This window comes from Apium graveolens, chromosome 3, assembly GCF_009905375.1.
Source record: "Apium graveolens cultivar Ventura chromosome 3, ASM990537v1, whole genome shotgun sequence".
Lineage (NCBI taxonomy): Eukaryota > Viridiplantae > Streptophyta > Magnoliopsida > Apiales > Apiaceae > Apium > Apium graveolens.
In genome coordinates this window covers 17679026-17692235 of record NC_133649.1, presented here as the reverse complement: position 1 = coordinate 17692235, position 13210 = coordinate 17679026, and the positions used below count along the sequence as shown (strand labels likewise).

At 35.3% G+C, this 13210-nt stretch overlaps 3 protein-coding genes across 3 annotated transcripts; 2 read left to right on the top strand and 1 right to left on the bottom strand.

The window, feature by feature from the left end:
• Nucleotides 1-980: 980 nt before the first annotated feature.
• Nucleotides 981-4694, top strand: LOC141711863 (uncharacterized). Its single transcript, XM_074514558.1, has 3 exons — nt 981-1807; nt 3817-3985; nt 4096-4694. Exons 1-3 carry the CDS (start codon nt 1058-1060, stop codon nt 4554-4556), a joined length of 1380 nt encoding a protein of 459 aa, XP_074370659.1. The 5' UTR covers nt 981-1057; the 3' UTR covers nt 4557-4694.
• Nucleotides 4695-5833: 1139 nt separating this feature from the next.
• On the bottom strand, nt 5834-6214 carry LOC141713942 (auxin-induced protein 15A). Its single transcript, XM_074517501.1, has one exon. It carries the CDS (start codon nt 6212-6214, stop codon nt 5834-5836), a length of 381 nt encoding a protein of 126 aa, XP_074373602.1.
• Nucleotides 6215-9855: 3641 nt separating this feature from the next.
• LOC141711862 (putative small nuclear ribonucleoprotein G) lies at nt 9856-13203 on the top strand. Its single transcript, XM_074514557.1, has 4 exons — nt 9856-9989; nt 10103-10125; nt 12787-12908; nt 12997-13203. The coding sequence occupies exons 1-4, from the start codon at nt 9955-9957 to the stop codon at nt 13057-13059; spliced, it is 243 nt and encodes an 80-aa protein (XP_074370658.1). The 5' UTR covers nt 9856-9954; the 3' UTR covers nt 13060-13203.
• Nucleotides 13204-13210: the final 7 nt, after the last annotated feature.

Here is a 13210-nt window from a genome sequence, read left to right as displayed (position 1 = left end):
TAAATTCAACACTAGCACATTTCTCTACAAGATCACTAAGACGGGATCACTAACTAATACTAATCTTATATAATAGAATATTAGAAAATACTAATTTGTTCATAACCATAAACACTTCATTCAAGAGAAGCAGACTAACATAAAAATACATTCACCCCCTGTATAATTCATTACCTAACAAATATTAATCACAATCAAGGTTTAAAATTAGTAATATATTCAAATATATATTATGCTTATTGTGTTAATTTTCATTATAAGATATTGTTCACAATTTAATTTTATAAAAAGATATATTCCTCATTCCCTGTGGGGGGTCGAAAGTAAAATAATTCATTTTCGGTGATGGGGTGTTGCGAATTACTTCACACGATCTTATAGGGGTATTGTTACTTAATAACTAGTTAATTAACTTAATTAGTATTAGACTTTTAATATGTGATCATATACAAATTCATGTATACTCAGTTGATATCATACTAATAATGAGAATGATGGCTGACTTGCCGTTCAACAGGAATGAGTTCGAAAAATAAATTTTAAAAAACTCTCGAGCACACTTTAAACTAAAAAGAATATCTCACCTTCTCTAAACTAGGGAACACCACAAATGAAAATGATCTTCTTTCCAAAATTCCGCCACATGTATATTTCGAAAGAGAATTTTTTTATTTTTTATTGCTAATGCTTAATTTATTTATCACTCTTTATTGTTATGATATTGGCTATATATATGATCCATCTAATCATGTTCCTTTAGAGTACTTCACAAAAAACCCAATATAATACATTATCTAAAAATTACACAATTTGAAATGTTGAAATATATTGTGTTGTGATCTGACTGTCACGCAAATACAAAAGTGTACTAATATTTTAAGCAGTAATTAAATAATATTTTATACATGAAAAATATCAAACGAATACAATTTAAAGCTGTCATTGTTGCTTATTATCACAAGTCAATACTACTTGTAACTTGTGAATTGTGATAACTTAAGTTGAGATATCAAATCAGCAATCCAATAATCCCAAAGTCTTTCCAACAAAGCAAAACATGTCCGAACAACAACACAAGTCCCGCCCGGTCGGCGGCACAGAGTACAGCTGGTGCAAAGCAGTTCCAGGCGGCACAGGCATTACTGTCTTAGCTCTCCACTTAACAACTCCACCAAACATTCCATTTCTCCAAAATGCCCTCCACTCTCTTCAACTCTCCCACCCTAATCTCCGCTCCAAGCTCACCTTCAACTCCTCCACCAACACTTTCTCACTCACCACTCCCCCTGGCCCACACATCCAAGTCCACGTCACTCATCACTCCTCCACTTCACACCTCATCACTAACGATCCACTTGTAACTGCTTTCCAGGTTGTTGTAGAACATGAAATGAATGACAATGCCTGGATCAATCCTGATGGGACGCTTGTTGAAAATGCTGATGTGTTGATCGCTAATGTGTATGGCCTGAGTGAGGCTGAGTGGGCTGTGGTGCTTAGGATTCATACTGCTGCGTGTGACAGGACCGGGGCGTTGTCGTGTTTGAGGGACTTGTTGGGGATGATGAAGAGAGGTGAGGATTGTGGGGGGTTTAAGGAGGAGTGGGAGATTAGTTTGGGGATTGAAGATTGTGTTCCTGATGGGAAAACGCATAAGCCATTTTGGGCACGGGGTGTTAATATGCTTGGTTACTCTTTGAATTCTTTGAGGCTGGCTAATTTGGATTTTGAGAATACCGAGGTGTCGAGATCATCGCAGTTTGTGAGATTGAAGATGAATTCGGATGATACTAGTCGGATTCTTTCTGTAAGTGCTTTTTTATGGCGTTTAATTTTACTTGAGTTTATTTTGTGTTTTCCTAATATTAGACCTATCCAGCTACATTGATATGTTTAAGGTAGATTTTAGATTTTAGAGGAATAGACTTCACATATTGTTTATGTAGTTGTTGATTGTTATCTTTGTTACAAATCAAAGGTATTTGATGCAGTATAATCGACTAGGACCTGAGTTTAATTAGGTTTCTTAAGATTTTAAAGGGATTGTGTCTTTTCAATTTGGATTGTGTCTTTTCAATTTGGTCTATTGAGAGCATAAAGAATTCACCAGCAAAAAGAAGTGAATTTCAAGATTTTAGAGGGATTGTGTCTTTTCAGTCTAGTGAAAGCTTAAGTAGTCTGTAAACATATGTTGCTTAGTGTCTGTCCTTACACGGATGTCAGTGGAAGAGTTAGATACTTTGAGAATTGGTAACAGGGGACTTGTCTATGTTTTGGTTGCACATGAGTACACGATCAACAAGTACCGATACTTAATTAAACAAGTATATTGGATAACTTATCGTGACAAAACTAAACAAAAAATTCAAACAAACCATGATTTAGTAGTACTTGGGACTTTGCAAGTACGCGCACTTGTATCTTTAAGACTAAAACATATATATGGGATTCCTATTGTTAGTGAACATCTTTACATCGATACTGAGACCACATCTTCTTCTTTTTGCTTCTTTAGCATCTCACATGAGGTAAGAATCAGTCAATGCAGGACAGCCGAAACTAATGAGTCACAAAATTAAAACTAAAGAGGTATCGGGCATTATTGATCCACCATATTTACAACAAATTGTTCACAATTGTTCAGATATGCCTGTTGAGTGACCAAGTGGGTTATTTGAGTACTCAATTGGTTGAGAACTTGAGATGCAATACTACACGTAAGAAATTCTAGCACATGTCAGTGTGTGCCTAAATTAGCAAATAGGGTCAGACATTATTGAAATGATATCCAGATTTAGTTTATAGAACTTTAGGAAGGTCAATTATATTAAACATGATGTGTTAAAGCAATCTCAATTTTCTTAAAACATGCTCACTGCCACCCAATGATGGATGTAGAAGGGGACAGAGTAAGCATCCACCTCCACTCGATATTGTAGGCAGAATCAGATGTTGTAAATTTTCAACAAAATGTCTCTCTCCCGAACTGATAACATTGTTAGTACTAAATTTTAAATTTGTCAGAAATTTGAGTAGATAATTTATAGCAGAATCTTTCATAAGATGTTGCGGGCTTGAAATTATAACTTCACTAGTTCCTTATCGTTTTGATATGCTTCTTCCTCGCTTCTCTCTCTAGAAGTTCTCATTGTCCTTCCTCTAGCTTTGAAAATTAATTGCCTTTATCTTAACTTTATAATAATTAAGTGTTAAAATATATTTAGAAAGTTATAATGTCCTAAATTATTCTTCTGGATATCAAGATATTTGCAAAACAGAAATCATCCCCCTTCACCCTCTGAAATTTCTGGTCGCACATTGCACCCTTCCCATGTCAGCAACGTGATATGTTTCCATTTTCTGACTCAGATGACAGTCACACAAGTACATAAATATAAGATGATGCATTTACATGTAATTATGTAATTCAATTTCTCCGCTAGTCTGAAGACTGTTAACTGCTAGTCTTTCTATAGTCCCAAGCTAAGAGTTGCAAAAAATCCTAAATCTGCCTAGTCTTAAACCTTTATAAATATTATTCAATTTTCATTACACATGCCGTCTATACTTAATATCTGTTGCTGATCACATTTGGCAAGTTCTGCTGAGGTCTGCTATATCTAAATATACAAGGGGATGGAAAAGTTTTTGTTTTGTGATTTTTCATTTGCTTTACCTCTAGACTCCTGGTCAATTTTTTTAAAAATATATACATGTACAAAAGAGAAGTATTATCTGCTGGGAAAAATCAACCAATGTTCTTGTATATGCAATATATAAGAGTTGCATAACCTGTGAGAAACTTGTGAATTTCAGGGCTGCGAATCAAGAGGGATCAAACTATGTGGGCTTTTGGAGGCCGCTGGATTAATTGCAGCTCGTACATCTAAAAACCTTCCCGAAGGACAATGGGAGAAGTACTCGGTTGCAACACTCACTGATTGTCGTTCTCTTCTTGACCCAATACTTACTTCTGGTCATGTGGGTGAGTCTGTACTTGGCATTGAGTCGTTGGTATTTTTGTGTTCATGTTGAAGGAGAGAGTTCACTGAGCAAAATGACTAATATGATAACTTTATATGATTACTTATGCAGGTTTCTACCATTCTGCCATCATAAATTCACATGACATACAGGGAGGTGAAAATCTGTGGGAGCTTGCTATAAGAACTTATACGGCTTTTGATAATGCTAAGAAAAACAACAAACATTTCTCAGACGTGGCTGATCTCAACTTTCTCATGTGCAAGGCCATTGACAACCCTGGTCTGACACCATCAGCAGCACTAAGAACTTCACTTATCTCAGTGTTTGAGGACCCTGTCATTGAACACACTAACCATCTACGCGGAGACATTGGACTGGAAGACTATGTAGGTTGTGCCTCAATTCATGGCGTAGGCCCTTCTATAGCTCTATTTGATACAATAAGGGATGGGGAACTGGACTGTGCTTGTGTTTATCCGTCCCCGTTACATTCGAGGAAGCAAATGGAAGATTTGATTAGTGATATGAAGAGAATTCTTTTGGATGGTTGCAAGGAGGAGGAAGCTTAGCTTTGTTCTGTCAAATATGTGTGTGTGGCTATAACTTTTATCTACAGGGGGTCATGTCCAATGCCCCATGTCTAAAAATTAGTATCGTCGGCAAGACCTTAATCATTAATGGCTTAAATTTCTTTTTGTTTCCAGAAATGTTTTTGCTTGAAGTAAATTATTGGGCAGGGCTAGGTAGGTCAAGCCAATACTGGTTACAAATAGTGTACATATAAAATTGACCCCTAGGCCTAGCCATGGATCATAATACTATATATCATTGCGAAGTTTCATGTACTGTCAATCTGTCGTTTTTTAAGCAAATTATTTGGCTCCCAAATTTGTTTTCACTGTGTGTTGGTGATGGTAACAATAAGGACTAATATAATTTTCTTAATAGATTCCCCCTGTATAAATCTGTTAAATGAATTTGCTATATTCCAATATGGAGAATATCAGGCCCCCAGTTTAAATTACTACTAATCTACTACATTCCCACCTTACTGTGCAACTAACAAAAAAAATTGTCTTCAGGCGCTCAGTAGCTAAACTATGCCTAATTGCCTATGATTGGTATGAATGTTTAATTGATTCCTTCAGCAACAATGCCAAATTTCTTAAAATTTTCGCAAGGCCGGTAGACGAAATTTTGTTGACTTGAGCCAATGGAGAACTGCGTGTGCTGCAACTACCGTGAGGAAGTAAAGAAAGGGCTCCTGCATATCAGTATTAGGTATCATTTATGTGTGCCTACCACGATCGAGAAGAGCAGATACATTAGCACAGCACACCATGTCATACTCATGTCTCTCATTCTTAAAAAACTCGAACTGTTACCGAGTTGGGTCAAGGCAATGATTGGCAAGACTACAAGAGGTAGTTCTTAACCGAAGCTTGAGGAATATAGAGCAAATGACATAATTTATAGTTGTGCCCAGAATTTAGTATTGTCACTTGGCATTAATATATCTACTTTATTCTTGGTTTGCTGGTTGAGTAGCCTGTCATGTAACTGTGATATATTTGAAATTAAGTTAGGAGAACTTTACAAGGCAGAAGAGGTTAAACATGTGTTGTGTTTTAAACTACCATATATACTTGTTTTACTTGGATCTGAGAAGAGGACAATGAGCTTAACAATATATCAATTTTATGCCGTCTGTACATGGATAATAGAGATCAAACAATGAAGTACACATTATCTAATTCCAGAAATGCATCATTCTAAGTACATGTACAAACATATCATCATTTTACTAAACACGAAAACATGGTGGGGATTACAACTACCTACCTACCTATGAAAGGAACTCCTCAACCAGGTTTCCAAAATCAAAATTCCCATTGCAACATTCAAGAGCATTTATCACTCCTTGAAATGCAGCTACACTACAAGGAACCACCAATCCGTTCATTTGCTTGAAACCAAACTCGTTGTATGCCTTCTCTAGCAGCATCCTGAATAAAGGATGAGACAGATACCCCGTGGGAACAACGAACCTTTTCCTCTCCTCTCCCACATACACAGCCAAAAAGCCGGTAGGGGTTGAGGATTCATCTTCCTGATCACCACTATCTTTAAGCAAAGAGTGATGTTGTGACGGTTCTTTATCGACCTTCTTCATTGACTGAACCTTCTTGGCTAGTTTCTTGACTGCATAAAACTTCTTCCCCAACATTCTGTTCAGTTTGTTGGGGAGAGAAACAATATTTCTTCTAGACTATTGTTGTCTTTTGCGTTGAGGGAAAGGATGCATGTAGGTCGTACTACTTATTAGTAGAGAATGTCTCAAGGGCAGAGACTTCTGACTTTTTTATATAAATATAAATAAAGAAATCTAGAACATACGATTTCATATCGCGATTAAAATTTTAAAATAATATGAAAATAAGCTGAGCTTCTTCACATCTCAATGCATCGCATTCACCTACTTTGACGTGTTAACGTTTAGGAAAATAATATATAGTTATATAATATTGAATACATAGCCACTTCCCTATCATATGCAAGTACAATTGTACATAATGTGAGTACATAGTGCAGAGCTGCAGGCCAAAGATCCAACCTTGTGACAACAAGATTAAAAAAATGAAGTTAGTTTAGGCAATCACCCACGTCTGTGCTAATTATTCAGATCGTTGCACGAGGAAATTAGATATGGATACATAAAAAAACATTAAGATTGATGAGAATAATATGAATATTAAATCTGGGATGCCAATTGTTTCGTATTAAGGAAACTAAGCATTAGTCGGAAACAACAATAACAACAACGATGACAACAACAATAACAGTATTGACATATTCTTTTTGGCGCTTATAACCCTTAGCAGTGTTGAGTACCAGTCTGAAGGCCCCAAAATATGATTATATAGTTAACAAGCAGATGCTATACTGTACAAAGAGCATGAGGTTTTTAACACTCAGGTCTGTTATATTTAAGTTCTGCAACTGATTATTTTGAAATATAAAGCTACGAATGTCTGAAATTGAAAGTTGACTACCGGAAAAATGAATATGTGAACCAAGGTCAATTATGCACTCTTTGTCGTATATACTGTGATAATGAACTTTTAAGTTGCCAGAGTAGGAGTTAAGGGATGATAGTTGCAGTGCAAGTAATCTGGTAGTGGTAGTGTAAACAGAATGATATAGTAACATTTATCAGTCAAAAGAAGAGGGAATCCAGAATGCCTGATGACGAAGAAGTGGTGTAGGACTCCTAGTTGTGAGTTGTGGGGGACATGAACAAAGTAGTTGGTAGGCCTCCCAAGTTTATAATCATATTAGTCAAACAATTGCAAATGCATATATGAGCGCCGAAGCTGAGATGATAATATATTCCACCCTGTAACCCTACAACTACACGCAGATTTTGTGATTTTTATTTAAAATTTACCTTGAATATCCAATATTTATATGTTCCTATTTTTTCATTTAAGCAAATATACTGCATATTCATTTTAATGCGAGTCTTTTGGGGAGAGGTTTAAAAACTCGCACCGATTGATAGGTTATAAGCAACCTGGTTAGGGTTCAACCCGGATCTAGGGTAAGACAACCAAGACCCTCCTCTCCCAGTTCAATCAAACGTAGAAGCCCAAACTCAGGTCCAACAAGGATCTGGATCATCTCCCAACCGGGGTCCAGCCTATGACCTGGATCACCCCCTACCGGGATCTAGCTTAGAGCCATAGCCAGAATCATCCTGAGGGGTCCCAGCAGGTATATGCACACTCCACAACCCACCAAGAAAGGGCATGTGACAGTGATAACTATCAACAACCAACATATCATACAAACACGACGCGTGTCAAAAGGCCGTTAGAACACCCTGAAGGTGGTCCTGTCTGGACTCGTACCCCAAAAACCAACGACCCTAATCTAAAGGTACCAACCCCTAAATCCTACATTTGGGCTATATATAACCCCAAAGATGAAGGGTTTAGGGGTTTAGAAAAATATTCACACTTTGGCACACTCACTCTCACACATCCATATACACACACAACAACCTTTCCATTACTTACATACATCTTCATCTTCTCCAAAACCCTATTCTCATTCTTACACTGGAGGCGCCGTGGAAGCCAAACCCCCCTTCCGGTGTTGTTTTGCAAAAACCCGACGAACAATCACACCTCATTTATACCTAGAAGGTCGTCGGACGGAGCCGCCCGTTCACCGGAGTAATCACTGATTTTTAAAGTGGAAGTCGTCGGAGCTTAACATGAAAAATTCGACATGAAATTTTAGTTTAATCGAGATTTTAGCCTAAGCTAGCCATTTTGATTCCGCGCTACCACTTTAATTTTGCACATATTTTAGTTTAACCTAACCGAGATTTTAGTCTAGATTAGCCCTTTTGATCCGCGCCAACACTTTAATTTTGCAAACTTTACACCACATATTAGTTAAACCGAGATTTCAGGTTAGCCCATTTTTTCTCCACTTTAGTTTTGAAGATGTAAATTTTAAATACATCAAATGAACTGTACGATGAGATATTTTGTTATGTTATACTAAAAAATCATCAAGAACAGGGAGCTTGAAATCAGCATACTACCTAGATATGCTGTACTGATGTAGTAAAGCTTTGTTGGATGCTAGGGGTAGGGAGGGAAGAAGCTAACGAATGTGACATGAGCATTCGTCCATTTGTGGTGTGCTATATGGGTGTACAAACGAACCGCTCAACCGCATCTAACCGCTCGCAACCGACCGTATTTTGCGGATAATCGCGAAACGCGAGTTGGTTGTGAATTTAAATTTTAAAAACCGCTCATTCGCGGTTTGGATACGGTTTTAAATTTTTGAAAATCGCAAAATCGCAACCGCAACCGCAAATCGCAACATATATTTATAATAAAATATATTTTAAAAAATATAGTTGATATTATATAAATTAATAAGTATACACATTTATTAACTAATCTTAGGTTAATGTTAGGATTTCGTTCATAAGATTTACAATCATTATAAGATATATAACCAAACAAATGGAAAATGTAATCAAGGTGTAATTTTTGTTTATTCTTTTCTTTTTTCTTTTCTATCGCCCCCATATTTTTGTATGTTTTTAATATTTTTGCTCCACACGTAACATTAGTTTGTATTTTATTTTTAAATGTAAATTTATCACGTAATTTAAACTTGAATTTATTAATAATCTGAATTTATTTTTTTACAGAATTTAATTATTTTAAAATAAGTGGTTGAACCGCAAACCGATCCGCAATAACCGCAAATTCGCAACCGCAATTGATGCGGTTAACCGCAACCGCAAATGCGGCTGCGGATGACAATTTTCTAAAACCGCTCTTCGCGGTTTGATTCGACTTTTACCCCAAAACCGATCTGATCCGAACCGCGTACACCTAGTGTGCTATAGTCTTCACTCTTCAGAAAGAATAACAATATAATAGAGGTCAAGAATATTTTTGAATTGACCCTAAGTACCATTGCTCTTGGCAGTCAAATGTTTCAGCTCGTAAGACTCTTGCCATTCACATTTTTTGTCAAATCGCGGTCAAGAATAATTTGTGCAATTATCTTATATTACCTTTACTTTTAGGATATAACTTTCAAGTACCTAATTCCGAATCAATTATGGGCCGTAAAATTAAAAATATTTTCGAACACATATTTAATTTCTTTTTCATTATGAAAGAACAAAGAAATAAATTTTTCCGAAAATTATTTTGAGAAGCGGACCGCAAACTCACCTAACAACAAGAAAGGCCCATAAAATTGTGTTTGGTGATTTGGTCGGACTATAATAATATCATTGGGCTAAAAGAAAACCCAAATACTTCGAATATAAATATCGTGCACATATTTTTTTAATTTATTATCACCAGGGTTTTGCTGAGCGAGCTCACAGTCTCTCTCCGTCGCCTTTTTCAATCAATCTCCGCGATGAGTCGTTCAGGCCAGCCCCCAGATCTAAAGAAGTAAGTTATTTTCTCACATCGTATCTATTTTATTATTTGTTAAATAAAATAAGTGAATTGGTTTATTGAGGCTGGAGATTAATTTACACTCTTTAATTTTTGTATGATGATAGGTACATGGACAAGAAGCTTCAAAGTAAGTCTGATTCAACTCTTTAATTCCCTTTTATTATTTTCTTTTTTTTTTAATTTTTATTTTTTTAGCTGCTTGCAAATTGTAATATTGTTTCCTCTGTTTTGATTTTTTTAGTTTATTTGTTCTGTAACAATTAAGGACAGGGCCTTGAACAATTAGTGTGCTTAATTCTAGGACAAAACTCGAAACTAATGCCTAATTCGAAGTTTTATAATAAGCTCTACTAATTGAAAACTTCTGATTAATTCTAGGACATAACTCGTAATTAGTGTCTAATTTGAAGTTTAATGATGTCAGCTCTACTAATTGAAAACCTATGTACAGAGGTCAGAAGTTAGGATTTGTTTATCCCAATCACAATCTGTATTTGTTAATTAACAAGTGTAGCGTCGATGAGTGAGATAAATATTTTTTGGGTTGTATAAAGAGCTTTTCCTGGCTGATAATAGATGATACAAAATTAATTAGACAACGGGAGTGAGGAGACCCGCTAGAAAACTAGTTTTTTTATTATAGGCATTTAGTTTGTGTTTACTTCGAAGGGATTTATTGGAGAGAATGGAAAGAAATTTGTACTCTTCGGTGCCGGGAATGTGTTTAATTTCCATAGCAATGCATGCACATGTCAAGTTTTAAAATGCGGTGTACATATGAATGCATAGGAGTCCACAAATTTATGAGAGGCCTTTAATTATAACTTGTATACTTGTACTTTCATCTATTTGATAAATCCGAGATTTATTTGGGACTCACAGATTCTTTGTGGAAATAGGTAATTTATCCCTTGTTTTATCTTTAGAACCTTTGTCTTACTTCAGGAAGAGATTCGATGGAGTCGCAAATAAATTCTTAGATTACCTAATAATGGCAATTCATATATCTATCTTCGATAAAAAATGATGTGTACAATTGTATATATAGATATTCTTATACTTGGGAGAATAAGTATGATTCTACGTAAGAACAAACTAATCCTAATTGATAACTACTACCTAAAAATTCATTGCTACCATAGAGAGAACAATTATCTAATTCTAATATTATACTATAATAAATATATTTATAATACCAATTAGTACCAACTAATTGATTTTTACCAATTAACATAATATAATTAAGGATTAAATTCTTGATTTTGTGCTCCGCGTGTCATAATTTATTTGTGAATCCACTAATTCTTTACTGAGATAGGGGATTTATATTTATCTCTCGTTCTTACCCTTTACAACCATTTTCCTACATCACTCGTTAAATTCGTGTTGAATATATAATGTCAAAATTTGTCATACACCCTTCTAAAATAATGGTAATCAATCTCACACCAAGGCTATATTCTTCCATACTCCATTGTTGAGCACCATCATCCCACAACAAGCTCCAACTGACAACACCGTCGTTCCAACCACCACATTCATTATGCTATAAGAAAGCCAATTATGACACCCATGCTTATTGGCAGTTCGCCTTCCATTTATTCTTTTGATGAAGGGGAAGCTAAGAGCATAAAGCAGTACAGAGCATAAAGCAGTTTGTGTACAAGGCTAGCTATAATTTGCTATTTTGTAATTTGTACCTAGACCTTTGAATTTAATGTCGTGGAGATCATATAAGAACATAATATACTGTCTCCTTCAAGATGTCAAAGAGAGTTTAGTAGTATGTACATATTGAACATTAAATAAAAATTATTCAATATTCAAGGGTTATGTAATTTTGATTGGTCAAATCTATAAGTTATATTTAGTAAGCATAGCATAAGAAATATTAAGATTGTAGTAGTAGAACAATATATGATTTGTTTGCTTTTGTTTAGGTTTTTACTTTATCCTCCAAGTTTTTGAAATCTATATAAACTCTTGTAGTACCCCTCTTTATTTAGACAATGAATATTATGATCATTGATTATTGGATAAATTTGATAATATATTTGTGTCCTCTCGTATTCTCTGCGGATATAGGTTTTTAATTAATTTATTTGTCAGATAAATTGATACAAGCCAAAACATTGTTAGATTCTGCTGCATTTCTATTAAATTAAGATCTGGTGATTTTTGCCAGTTTTAAGCTAAGACCTGGTTGACAAGTTCAACAATTTATGATAGCAAACACTAGAATTCAAAAATAACATAGCCTCCCCTAGCCAAGAACGATGAATTGTAAACTTTCGAAGGCAAAAACAAGTTACCTTGATAATAAAACTGCATAACATAATTAAGACAAGGAAAACTTTAATTTATAAGATACATGCGCTTGACACTTCCTTAATGATTTGCGTTTTTTTTCTTTTTTACATTACAAAAGAAAAACCTTTTTTTCCTCAGGTAGTCTATGCTGCACTGCATTATTCTGTTGAGCTCGAATGCTACATATTATACCTGTTTTCTCAAATGCCCCAAGCGGGGCAATTTTGTGCTACAACCATATACTTGATGTAGATGATTATTGTCTACTACTTCTGAGAGAGAATAAGAGGGAATAAAGTTCTAAATGTACCTTCAAATTCTTGGTCATCGATGTTCTTTAATATCACATTTATTCTTTGTAATTAATCTCTTTGGATACTGTTGCGTCTTGGCTTTTATGTAGCCATTGACGGTAAATTTTGCGTGTAACTTCCAAATTTGACATATTAACACCGTGGTTTCTATTCTTAAATTGCAGTCAAGATGAATGCTAATCGCATGGTGGTTGGTACTCTTCGTGGTTTTGATCAGTTCATGAATCTGGTGATTGACAACACCGTGGAGGTGAATGGTGATGAGAGAAATGATATCGGCATGGTGGTAAGTTTCATGGTTTCATGCTTGTCCATCCATATACATTTTTATTTCTTGGCAGTCCTTAACTAAATGTTTGTTTTATGTCAATCAGGTTATTAGAGGAAATAGTGTGGTCACTGTTGAAGCACTTGAGCCAGTAAGCAGAGGACAGTAGCTTCATATATGAATTTGTATGACAATGTATGTAGTACTTTTAAGAGACACTTTTGATTAGAACCTTTGAGTTTATGGCGGATTACATAAAATGACTTGTGACATTTGTCTTGCTTAATATTGTAATCTTAATCATCTTACATTACGGGTAG